The sequence below is a fragment of the Lygodium microphyllum genome, chromosome 11 (genome assembly GCF_053477565.2).
Source record: "Lygodium microphyllum isolate KBCC chromosome 11, Lygodium_microphyllum_v1.1.10, whole genome shotgun sequence".
Classification (NCBI taxonomy): Eukaryota; Viridiplantae; Streptophyta; class Polypodiopsida; order Schizaeales; family Lygodiaceae; genus Lygodium; species Lygodium microphyllum.
The window spans coordinates 119156560-119168840 of NC_141145.1; the positions used below are offsets into that span (position 1 = coordinate 119156560).

At 42.0% G+C, this 12281-nt stretch overlaps 1 protein-coding gene across 3 annotated transcripts in view; it reads left to right on the forward strand.

Moving 5' to 3' along the window:
• Positions 1-225: 225 nt before the first annotated feature.
• Positions 226-12281, forward strand: part of LOC148029295 (very-long-chain (3R)-3-hydroxyacyl-CoA dehydratase PASTICCINO 2A-like) — a 49752-nt gene continuing 37696 nt past the window's right edge. Inside the window, exons 1-3 of one of the 3 annotated variants that reach the window (XM_087688070.1) lie at positions 238-454; positions 530-548; positions 631-742. In XM_087688070.1, the coding sequence (XP_087544196.1) occupies positions 547-548; positions 631-742 (114 nt within the window). In that variant the 5' untranslated portion in view covers positions 238-454; positions 530-546. Of the gene's footprint in view, positions 455-529; positions 549-630; positions 743-12281 lie in introns of all 3 variants that reach the window. The other 2 variants (XM_087688069.1, XM_087688067.1) reach the window with 2 other exon arrangements.

The window sequence follows — 12281 nt, forward strand, 5'->3', positions numbered from 1 at the left end:
AGGGGGTGCAACATGGTTGTGCATCCCTTAATGGCCGGTGTCACGAGTTGTAAATGTGTACATGTGAAGTAAAGGCACCACTCTCTCTTTTACCATTGTTTCACCCAACCTGGGCTATAGACCAAGCTCTCTCTTTCCTTAGCTAATTGGATGGTTTTCGTATATGCTACAAAAAATGTATTTTGTGTGAACATTTGTGAGCACAAAGTAATGTGAAAATGGGCTTAAGAGTGTACAGAGGGAGAGAGATTAGGTGAAGGTTTGTAAATGTTCCTACCGTACCAGCACTACCAAAGCCAGTCTAGCGCACCTAAGCTCTTGTAATGAACTATTACGATCTAGGTAGCTAGCTCATAGCTCCCCTGCTCTCTCCCTCCACTCAAGCACACGCCATGGCTGGGGACTTGAAGCGATTCTACTTGGCCGTGTACAACTGGGTTGTATTTGTTGGCTGGTAGGGATCTGTCTCCACAATCCACAAATTTCCTTCGAGTTTTTTTGTCCGATGGGATGATGCTTTGCATTGCAGGTTCCCCCATCCCGTGCATGTACGCTTCTCCATTCCAAAATCATATTCTGAAGAGGGCGAGCCGAGCTTTCCAATGACGATTGTCTCCATTCTCTCTGCAGGCTTCAAGTGCTCTATCATGCCGTGCAGACGCTGAGGACATCTGGCTATGCCGCAGTCTATGATGCTGTTGAAAAGCCCCTTCAGTTCGCCCAAACTGCAGCCGTCTTGGAGGTTTGCACCGATGACTTATTTTCTTACTGTTTTGTGCCTAAGGTGTCTCAAGTCTCGCGTGCTTCGTATTTGGATGATTTACCTCAATATATGGAGCTAGGTAGTTAGAAATCAGAGTAGCTATGCATGCCAGTCATGACCATTACTGCGCATGTGAATGCAGTGCTGCCTCGTCGGATGCTAATTAATGCAAAATAGACCCAATCCAGGATTGTCCGTATCTAGAGATGGAAACAAAGCTCAGTACACAGATTCTATGTGAGGGTAATCATTGTAATGCCTTTGAGTTTGAGGTTATTAAATTTTGTGTAAGAATCATATGACCTGGTAGATTGAGCTTTATTGTTGGAGAAGCAATACATACTCATTGTTAAGATTTTTGCTTCATGTTAGGCAACTCAAGCATGTTGCGGTTGAGCAAGATGTATCATGCTATGACTTTTTTAGTTGTAGAGTCTAGTACAAGGCCTCTTTATTAGCTATGTTTGAGTGTATTTGGCTTTGACATCTTTTGGCTAATTTATATGCTAGACAACCATTTACCACTATCAACTTCATTGACAATTAAAGTACATTGCTATTTGCATGAAATCAAGTGTTCCATTCTTGTACTAAGCAAATTGAGGTGTATTATCATTATGTAAAGGACAGACACTTTGTAGAAGAGATCAGTTTAGCCTATGTGCTAGCACAGGACAATCCTGCAAATTTTTTTGCAGAGGCTTTGGTTTGTGAAAAGTTTGAAGCTTTTTGTAAAGCTTTGGGCTTACTCCTCTTGTGGATTGAACATAGTCTACCAAGTTTGGCACGTTTCTATCACATTACTACTAGAGGAATATTTGTTGCTATATTTTTGCGCGTGAATACACTTTGTGAAAGGTAGAGCTTGAGTGAAAGCACACAAATGGAAGCAAGAGCAAAGCAATAGCTATGGCAGATAGAGCAAGAGAGAGAGACACCGGATGTGGAAACTCTAATAGTCACAATGTGTGACCGTTGGCCTTCCCTTATTTAATAGTCACTGAAAGAATAAAGAATAAAGTGACAGTGATGGGCACTCGCTGCCTGTAGTGTATAAGTGTGTGGTCACGGTGTATGAAGTAAATACAAGGTGGCGTAGGCACATGTATCTTTATCCCCAACAATCTTCCACTTAAAGGAGAATGTGCCTTTAGTGAGGAGAGAATAAGAAAAAGTGACAAAGTATAAATGTACATAAAGTACAATAGGATGAGGAATAGATGTTCATCATCTTTGTGCATTGCCTCCTCATAAGTAAGGGGATTACTAGAATTTGTCACCATAACATAGCTCATGGAGGGCGCAAAATGATTAGGCTAATGTCTATCTCTAGTAGACCATCTCAAAACAGGCTGTGGGGCTTATACATCTTGTCCAATATCATTATCATGGGCCACTAGAACATCAGTTGCAGGCTGTCTAGCTAGCTTTATGGTAATAGGAGGCTTCTCTTGAAATATCACCATGCGTACTTTAACTATATGCCCAAGTTGCTTATATATTTTCTCCTCATGGAAAACATCATGGCTACAGAATATCTTTCTAGCTTGTGGATCCCATAGGTGTTAGTCCGTCTCACCTACATCTCAACCATAACCAAGAAAGATGCATTTCATTGATTTAGGATCTGGCTTATTGCGTATGTCCTTGGATAGATGGCAAAAAGCCTCACATCCAAAGACTCTATGATGCGCATATGAGGGAGGTTTTCCAAACCATATCTCCTCTGCAACTTCACAACCAATAGCAGTGCATGGAGATTTGTTGGATAAATGTATGGCAATAATAATTGTCTGAGCCCAAAAATGTTGTGGTAATCTTACCCGACTAAGCATACTTTAAACTCTCTTGTCAATGGTCTTGTTCCATTCAAAAGCCTTAGAGACATATTCACTCCCGTTGTCACCTTAGCCAAGCCAACATTAAAAGGTAGATAAAACATCCAATTTTTGCTTAATAGGATATGCCCAGACCTTATGTAAATAATCATCAATGAATGTAACAAAGTATTTTGCACTACCCAATGACTGACAGGGCATGAGACCACATACATCAAAATGTACAAGAGACAAAGGCTCACCCATGCGTATAACGTTAAACTTTTTATGAGAATTGCGTAGCTGCCTGCCATTAAGACAATGGTCACAAGAATCAAAACATTTGTAATCAAGAGGTAGAAAATACTCTAAATGAGTAAGTATTTTCATTTCCTTTGAGAACATGTGCCCAAGGCGACGATGCCATAAAGATACATGTGGTTGTTAGCCATAGCCAAAACATGGTTAATAGATCTAGATACAAGCAAGGGATAGAGGTTGTCAGCCTTGGCATCTTGAGCAAAGACAAGATTTTCATTGGTAATCTTCTATGCGGAATCATTAAAAGGTACATGATATCTTACATCATTTAGTTGTCCAATAGATAGTAGGCTTTTGGTCAAAGGCGGAGCATAGCATACATCATGCAAAACAAAAGTGTTGCCTGAAGCAAAGTGTAGTCTAACATCACCAACGCCAATACTATTCAATGCCAAGTCATTTTCTAGTCTTTCACAGAACCTGTCATGCTACGATAGGAATGAAACCAATCCCTATGCGAGGTAACTAGAAAGAAGTCCTTGAATCAAGTAGCCAACATTGAGAAAAAGTAGACGAGGCATCAATCAACTAACTAGCATCAAGAAAAGAAACTGCCAAGATGTAATCATCAGACTCAGGCTCTAAGGCATTTATCTTCTCAATTTTCATGCTAAACTTACTAGGAACAATGTTGCGATTATCAGACTTATCCTGCACTTTGCCCTTGCGCTTATCATTGCGCATCTTAAAGCACACTTGTCTAATATGATCTTACTTTTCTCAATAATGATATATAAAAGAGGCCGTACGACCACGAGATTGCTTGTAAAACTGCCCGTGAGACTGAGACCTCTGTGAGTCTCTACCACAGTGGTTATTACTTCTCTTACCATCATGTTTGCCCCCCTAACAGTCAATGGATGAGAAGTACGGGCTATATCCATATTCTTTTTGTTTATCTCCTTTGTGAGTAAGGCACCCTCAATATCTTGGAGTTTCAAACCATCCCTAGGCATAGTAGCACACATAGCTATAGGGAAATTATCCCATGACTCGAGAAGTGTTACAAGCAAGAACAAGGGAGGTAGGTTATCCTTGAACTCAATGCCGTGGGGAGTCAGTCAACTGAAAATCAAATGAAATTCATTCAAATGTGTGGATACTCTCGTCTCTTCCTTCATGCGAAGGCCCATAAGTTGTTTTAACCAATACATATGTGATGCAAGACTTTGCTTGTCATAAAGATTGTATATATTTTTCCATAATTGCTAAGCATTATCCTCAGGTACAACAACATTGAAGTAAACCTGTTTAGACGATGACAATATAAGGGTGGATTTACATAGCTCATCCAACTCATCCCAATCATCCCGATCCTTGCCTTTGGGCTTTACACTCTTGGTTTTCAATGGCCTAACTTGCTTCTTTTGAACAAGTACTTGCTATATCTGCATCTTCCAATAGGTGAAATTTGTGCCATTAAGCTTTTCATTATTGAAAATAGTACTATCATTCGAAGAACCAGCCATAATGATAATATATTAATGTAAAATCCAAGAGAATGGGCGGCTGTAAATAACTGTAAATCAACCCCCAAAACTCAGCCAAAACAAGGGTAAATTAAGAGGAAATACCAAAGTATAGAGTTGGCTAGCAATTGCAAGCAATAGACTGCTAAAGTACAGTGTCTACTCTCCAAAAGAATATTGAAAACTATAGTTACAGCAATGCTAAAATAAAGACAATAGTATATGTCAACAATCCAATTATGGGCAAAATAGCCAAGAAAGAGAGTTTCCATTGCCAAAGATATCCGAGTAGCAATTAGGATACAAAGAATGTAACTAGCAATGACTAAGCAATGAGCATAGACCATCGGTACCAAAGACTGTCATAAACTTAAATTATCAGTAAACCATACATCCCATAAGCATATACATTATTGATAAATTGTTGATAGAGGCAAGTGTCGGTGTCTAAAGCTTACGGAATCAAATCAGCCCATAGTGTCCAATAATATACAAGGGAGCATATACATAAACCAAGAGTCCCATTGTCTCAAAAAACCAAGCTCAACTGCATAAAGAATCCAAAGCTCTAATGCCAATAGCAAGTAGCTCCCATTGAAGCAAATTCGAATGCTTAATGGGCAATTCAAGCTCAAGACATTAAGTATATGACCATCCGGAATCCAAGATATATCTAGGAGAATGAAACCCAAGTAAGTCTTTAAACCTGTAATGTCAATGACTAAAGCAATTGAAGCATAAAGCCAAAGCTCCAAGCATCCAATGTAGCTCAAATCTGAGTGGTAAAGCTATTCATATTATATCCAAGTCCAGGTATCAATGCTAGACATCAATGCATGCACGTGGCATACTTGTATAGCATTGAGTCTCAATAGACATAAAGTTCCTGTTAATAACTTGTTGCCCAAATTGTTATTACAACAATGAAATTCTATAGAACTGAGCTAATCAAGCTCCAACCAATGTAAGTAGCATCGCAAAGCATAATTATAATATTTGGCACAAAATAGTATCACCGAGACATTAAACATGTGTAATGGAGCTCGTTGTTTGTTCTCCAAACCAGAATTGTTTTGTTCTATGTAAAACATAGAAAAACTGTAGAAAATTAACTCTATGAGTACTCAGATCTATAGCTCTCGTTATGTTCTTTATTTCTAGATATAGAACGCTTGAATCCGATATCATATGCAAAAGTTATGCCCAAAATACGATAGTGTCGTCAAGCTGCCATAGCTGTTCATAACTTTTGCAACATGCTTTTTATCCACTCAAAATGGATAGAATGGCTGTTTCTTGGCTCAATAAGCACTCAAAAGGCTTAGCTAAGCCTGGGAAGCTCTTCAACAAGCCGGGAGCAAGTTGGAACAAGATAGGGGAAGAGAATACTCAATGCAGACTTGAGGAGGAAGAAACAATGACTGCCATGAAACCTTGGGTTGAAGCTTTGAATCGAGGTTAAAGCAAAGGATGAAGAAGCTCTTTGAATGGTTGGCTTTGATACTTGTTGAAAGGTAAGAGTTCGAGTAGAAGCACATAAGTGGAAGCAAGAGTAAAGCAAGAGCTAATGTAGAGAGAGAGAGAGAGAGAGAGAGAGAGAGAGAGAGAGAGAGAGAGAGAGAGAGACCATATGTGAAACTCTAACACTTACAATATGTGATCGTCATTCCCTTTTTCAATAGTCACTAAAAGAATAAAGAATAAAGTGATAGTAATAGGCACCTGTCAGAAGTGGTGCAGCAATGGAAGCGTGAAGAATATGCTGAAATAAATGCTGAAACACAAGACAGAAGAAAGAATGAACACAGTAGACAGATGAGAACTCAGATGTATGCTCGGGAAATGGAATCCATATCGAACACGAGACAGCAGCATACAACGGTGAGTCACTGGCTGCGTGGGCTCCTCAGCACCGGCTCCTCTCTCCCAGAAGGATCTCCACTGATGGCTGAAGCACAAAAGACTGTGGAGGAGGAGCCCTATAAATAGCCACAAAAAGTGGGGAGCATAAAATGCAGTCGGCCAGCAACAAATGCTAAATAATACATCATAAATGGCCACAAAAATGTGCCATAAAATACTGCATAAAATGCTACCTAAAATGCCCAGCCTCTGCACACACACTCACACCATGAGCTGACTAATATCTGCTAACACCCTCTCTCAGATCATGTGTGATCGGATACAATGAAATAGTACAATGATGGAGAATCATAAACTACACAACAAAGAAACACCAGAAGGACCATGGATGTCCAAGCGGTGAGTGGCCAGCCCACCACCAAGAAGCCTCGGAGAGTATCTGATGGCGATGTCGATCGTACCAACAACACCTGAAAATAGAGAAGACTCATAGCAGCTCTCTGTGTAATGTCACCTATGTCACTCAGGACATACAAAGCCAATCTGCCAAAAAATGTCTCTGAACATGTGACCATGGATTCCCCGCCTTTGGCCAAACCACCAAAGTGTCCCCTCATGTGAGCTCCAGACGAAAGCCTCTCGCTCTCTGTCAAGAAGAACAGCTCATCATGAACCCAGAAATCAACACCAGTCTCTAGGATTTCACTGCCAGATACCGTCGATGCGTCAGGGACGTCCCTCTTTGGAACCTGTGCACCTGTATCAAAATATAGATGAGGCACTGCAGCCCCACCAACACCCGCTCACACTCCCTCTCTGGCACCGAGGAGTCGTGAGGGATGACCGCATCACCACCACTAGAAAGCAGCCGAGGAAGGGGCCATCAAGCCCTTCCCGCGATCCGAAGAAGAGGATCCCTTCCGCGCCTTGGACTTCTCCTTGGTCGGAGGATCGGAGTCGGAGTCTGATGAAGGAGAGGACTCATCGGTAGAGTCACCATCCCGCTTCGTCTTCTGCTCCTTCTTCCTGGAAGCCGCTAACTTCTTGCAGTCCTTCCGCAAATGTCCCTTCTTGCCACAGTGGTAACACTGGGCCTTCGACTTCTTCTTCCCGTCACCCCTCTCTGAAGCTACATAAGCCTCACCTCCATAATGTGCCGGAAGCCGCCCCTGTAATCTCAAGGATGCCTCATGCTCAAGAAGCATCGAGGTCATATGTGTAAAACTGACAGGAGACGATGATGTCTGCGCCCGCAAAGCATTGGCCACTCCATCAAACTCCGGGGGGAGCTTGTAGGAAGTGCACGGAGGAGCCATATGGAGAGGATAAGAAGAGAAGTAGAAGAAAAGAGGGTCGTTGAGAGAGTGAGCACAGCCAAAACGCAACCAAAAACACCAAAAATAGTGAGTTCACATGCAATATAACCCAAAGGCTGACCAAAATAAGCCAAAAGCTGCTGCACAAAGTGAAAAAAATCAGTCAAAAAGTGCCAAAAACAGCAAAAACGGCCTGAATAATCAGAAAAACAGGCAAAAATAATGCTGTAAACAGCAAAACGCAGGCTGCAAACTGAAGAAACAGGGTCTAAAGACTGTTGCCAGCAGGTTGATGAAGGAAACACGGGCAGCAAAGAGTGGAACAGCAGTAAACGCAAATCTGTCCAGAAAAACGCAAAACGCAAATGCTGAAACACTGTCGCCAGCAGCAAATCAGCAGTCGCCAGTAGGAAGGACAGCTGCCGGATCAGCAAGAAGGGTGTAAATCCTGAAATCAGCAAGAAAACACAGCACAAATAGGTTGCAGCCTGAAATCTGATACCATGTCAGAAGTGGTGCAGCAATGGAAGCGTGAAGAATATGCTGAAATAAATGCTGAAACACAAGACAGAAGAAAGAATGAACACAGTAGACAGATGAGAACTCAGATGTATGCTCGGGAAATGGAATCCATATCGAACACGAGACAGCAGCATACAACGGTGAGTCACTGGCTGCGTGGGCTCCTCAGCACCGGCTCCTCTCTCCCAGAAGGATCTCCACTGATGGCTGAAGCACAAAAGACTGTGGAGGAGGAGCCCTATAAATAGCCACAAAAAGTGGGGAGCATAAAATGCAGTCGGCCAGCAACAAATGCTAAATAATACATCATAAATGGCCACAAAAATGTGCCATAAAATACTGCATAAAATGCTACCTAAAATGCCCAGCCTCTGCACACACACTCACACCATGAGCTGACTAATATCTGCTAACAGCACCCACCACCTACAGTGTAAAGGGGTGTGGTTATGGGGTGTGAAGTAAATACAGGGCGGCGTGCCTTTACTGCTAATACTTTGGACCGTTAAGGCATTTTTTTTCCACACACAGAGGTTTTTACCCCTTGGCTTTTTATATATGTCTATTCATACTAGGACAAATTGATTCTTGTAAATTTTCTACATTGATCCAATTGCATGGTTTCAACACCTTTGATAGGTATGGATGAAATGTCACCTATGGTGACTGTATTCTCATGGGAATAGGGATTTTGAAGCTAATTACTTCTCGAAGATGTTTGGCCCATAGCACTACTGTTCATGAGTTAGGGCCTCTTTGAAGATGAGATAGCTGAGGAAGAGTTTTCCACTTGATGGATATGAAGGAAAACTCAATGATATGTAATTGGTGGAAGTAGACGTGGATGTAGAAATAGACATCATTGCTTCTTCCGTATCTAGAGATGGAAACACATCTCAACATACAGATTCTATGTTTGGGTAATCATTATAATGACTCGAGTTTGAGATTCATTAAATTTTGTGTAAGAATCATGTGACTTGGTAGATTGAGCTATTTTGTTGAAGAAGCAACAGATACTCGTTGTTAAGATTTTTGTTTCATGCTTGGCAACTCAGGCATATCGTGGTTGAGCAAGATGTATCTCATTGTGACTTTTTTTGTTAGAGTGAAGCATTGCAGAAGTGTATGACCAAGACAAAGAGTGAATACAGAGGGAAGAGAGAGAGAGATAGTGAAACACAGAAAATCTGTAGAGATGAATGCTATATAAGGATGTAGATATGTACACGGGTGCAGAGATTTTTCTTCATATATCTCCACCTCGAAGATCTCACACTCTGTGAATCCAGCGAGCAGTCTCCATGGTCTCCAGCGTGGAAAATTGAGAATAGAACTCAACTAGAGTATGGAGACTAGGGCCAATAAATAGGCTACAAAAAAATACATGAAATAATGCAAGTTGGCTGCATTAAATACAATTGACTTTACAAAAATTGTCCCACTTGCTTTGCATGCTGTCCAATCTGCCATGTGTCTCTTGCCCAGCCTGTTGCCTGTTGATATCAGCTGCCTGTCACGTGGGCTGTGTGGTACAACTGCTGAAAACTGCTTAGATCTGCACCTGCCTGTCTAGGGAATGCCAATCCCTAACACCCCCTCACAGATTCTAGACACAGTAGAAGGCTAAGGGATTTGGAATGCTGTCGAAGTAAAGCTTGAGGAAGCGCCTTTGTAAACAAGTCTGCAAGATTGTCCTCTATCTTGGAGTAGACTAAGGTAATAGTCTCATCTAGAATCTTCTCCCGAATGAAATGGTACTGGATCTCCATATGCTTTGTCCGAACATGAAACATAGGGTTCTTGGCTAGGGCAATGCAACTCTCATTGTCGCATTGAAGAATGGTAGGACCTGTTTGCGAGCAGCCAAGCTCCTCCAAGAGCGTGTGAAGCCACACTGTCTCACATGTGGTAGAAACGCTGCCCGATACTCTGTCTTAGTCGAAGATAAGACAATTGTGGGTTGCTTCTTGTTGCTCCAAGAAATAGCACTGGCACCCAAGGTAAATCAATAATCTATTGTAGACCTCTGATGATCCACATCGCTAGCCCAATTTGAATCACTCCACCCTGTAAGCATCAAGTTTGCATCACCTGTATCTTTAGAAGAACCGAAGCCAGGAGGCTACTTAACACACGACCTCCTTCTGAGGTGTGAACATAAAGCTGGGGATCGGCCTTGGAATGCTGATACTCCAATTTGGCTTGGAGGAACGAGTCAATCTTCTCATTCCAAGCATGGAGAGCTTGTGTAAGGCCATAGAGAGCCTTTCTCAACTTGTACACCTTACCATTAGAAGATCTAAAGCCAGGAGGCTGCTCAACATAGATCTCCTCCTTCAACTCCCCATTCAAGAAAGCAAATTTCACATCCAGTTGATAGACCGGCCATCTTCTATGGCTAGCCAAGGTAAGAACTATGCGAATACTAGCCATCTGAGTTGTAGGGGCAAAAGTATCATGGAAATCAATGCTTGGACGCTATGCAAAACCTTTAGCAACAAGGTGGGCCTTGTGCTTGTTCAACATGCCATCATTGCGGTACTTGGACTTGAAGACCCATTTGACTCTAATGATCTTCTTATAAGGAGGCTTCGGTATAAGCTACCAAGTGCCATTCCTCTCAATCGACTTCGGGTCTTGCTCCATTGCTCTCCGCCAATGATTATGTTGTAAAGTCTCCTTTACTGAGGTGGGCTCTTGATCCTGTATGACACGAGTCATCAAACAGTAATTAGTGGACACAAGCTTGGTGTAGTGTGCCTGGTTCTTCCGAGAAAAGAGTTATTGCCATGTCTTTAGAAGTGATCACCTTCCTTGCGTTTTGTACCTGCATCTGAAGCTGCGACAGCTTTTTAATATTCTCTTGAATACAATATGACTTGTTGACACTCATGGTCCGGATTTGCACTTCCAAAGAAACTGGTTTCACGATGGTCATAGGATTATACATCTGATCAAGCTCCAGCCATATCTCCCAGGCCATTGTCAAATGCTCGATATAAAAGAGAACATCTGTAGTGCATGAGAGAAATAAGAATGAGCGAATGTGAGTATTGAGTTTGTCCCAATGTGCCTGATCCTTTGCCAACTTCAACTTGTCACTGGAAGAGAGTCTAGACTCGTCTCGCGAAGAAGGACGATGAATAGCCTCGGTAATAAGCTCGGTCAAATCATAGGACTCCAAAATGGCAAGCATTATATCTTGCTAGATGCGATAGTTCTTACCATCGAGCTTTTGATTTGATGGAAGAGCTGGTAAAATTTGCACTTGAAGGCCCAAAATGCAGCCTTTTTTCTTCTCTAACAGCAAAAATCAGTAGCTTCAGCAAATCTACTCCTTTCTTGCACGCCCACGCTCACCTTAGCCTTGCACAGCCCTCCTACTCGCCCTTGAATGCTGAAAACAAAGCCTTGTGTCCCATTGAAATCTCCTCTTCAAGTAGGTCCACCCATTCTTCAATGCTTTGATACCATGTCAGAGTGAAGCAGTGGGGAAGCGTATGACCGAGAGAGAGAGAGAGAGGCAGAAAATCTGCAGTGAAGAATGCTGTATAAGGATGCAAATATGTACATAGGTGCAGGGTGTATTTTTGTGTATGTCTCCACCTCGAAGATCTCACACTTTGTGAACTATGATGGCAGTCTCCACGGTTTGTATCCTGGAAAACTGAGAACAAAACTGAACTAGAGTGTGGAGACTAGGGCCAAAAAATAGGCCACAAAAGAATACATGAAATAATGCAGGTTGGCTGCATTAAATGCAGCCGACTGGACAAAAACTGTTAAACCTGCACAGTCCTGCTGTAGGCTGTCCGACCTGCCATGTGTCTCCTACCCAACTGTTGCCTGCTGCTTGCCATGTGGGCTGCCTGGTACAGCTGCTGGAAACTGCTCAGATCTGCACCTGTCCAGGGAATGCCAATCTCTAACTTTTTTTAGTCATAAAGTTCAGTGTAGGGCTTCTTTCATAGCTATGTCTGAATGTATTTGGCTCAGACACTTGTTGACTAATTTATATGCTAGACAACCATCTACCACTTTCATCTTCATTGACAACCAAAGCACATTGGTAGTTGCATGAAATCAAGTGTTCCATGCTCGTACTAAGCAAATTGAGGTGTATTATCATCATGTCAAGGACACAGTCTTTGTAGAAGAGATTAGTTTGGCCTATGTGCCAACATAGGACAATCCTGTAGATCTTTTC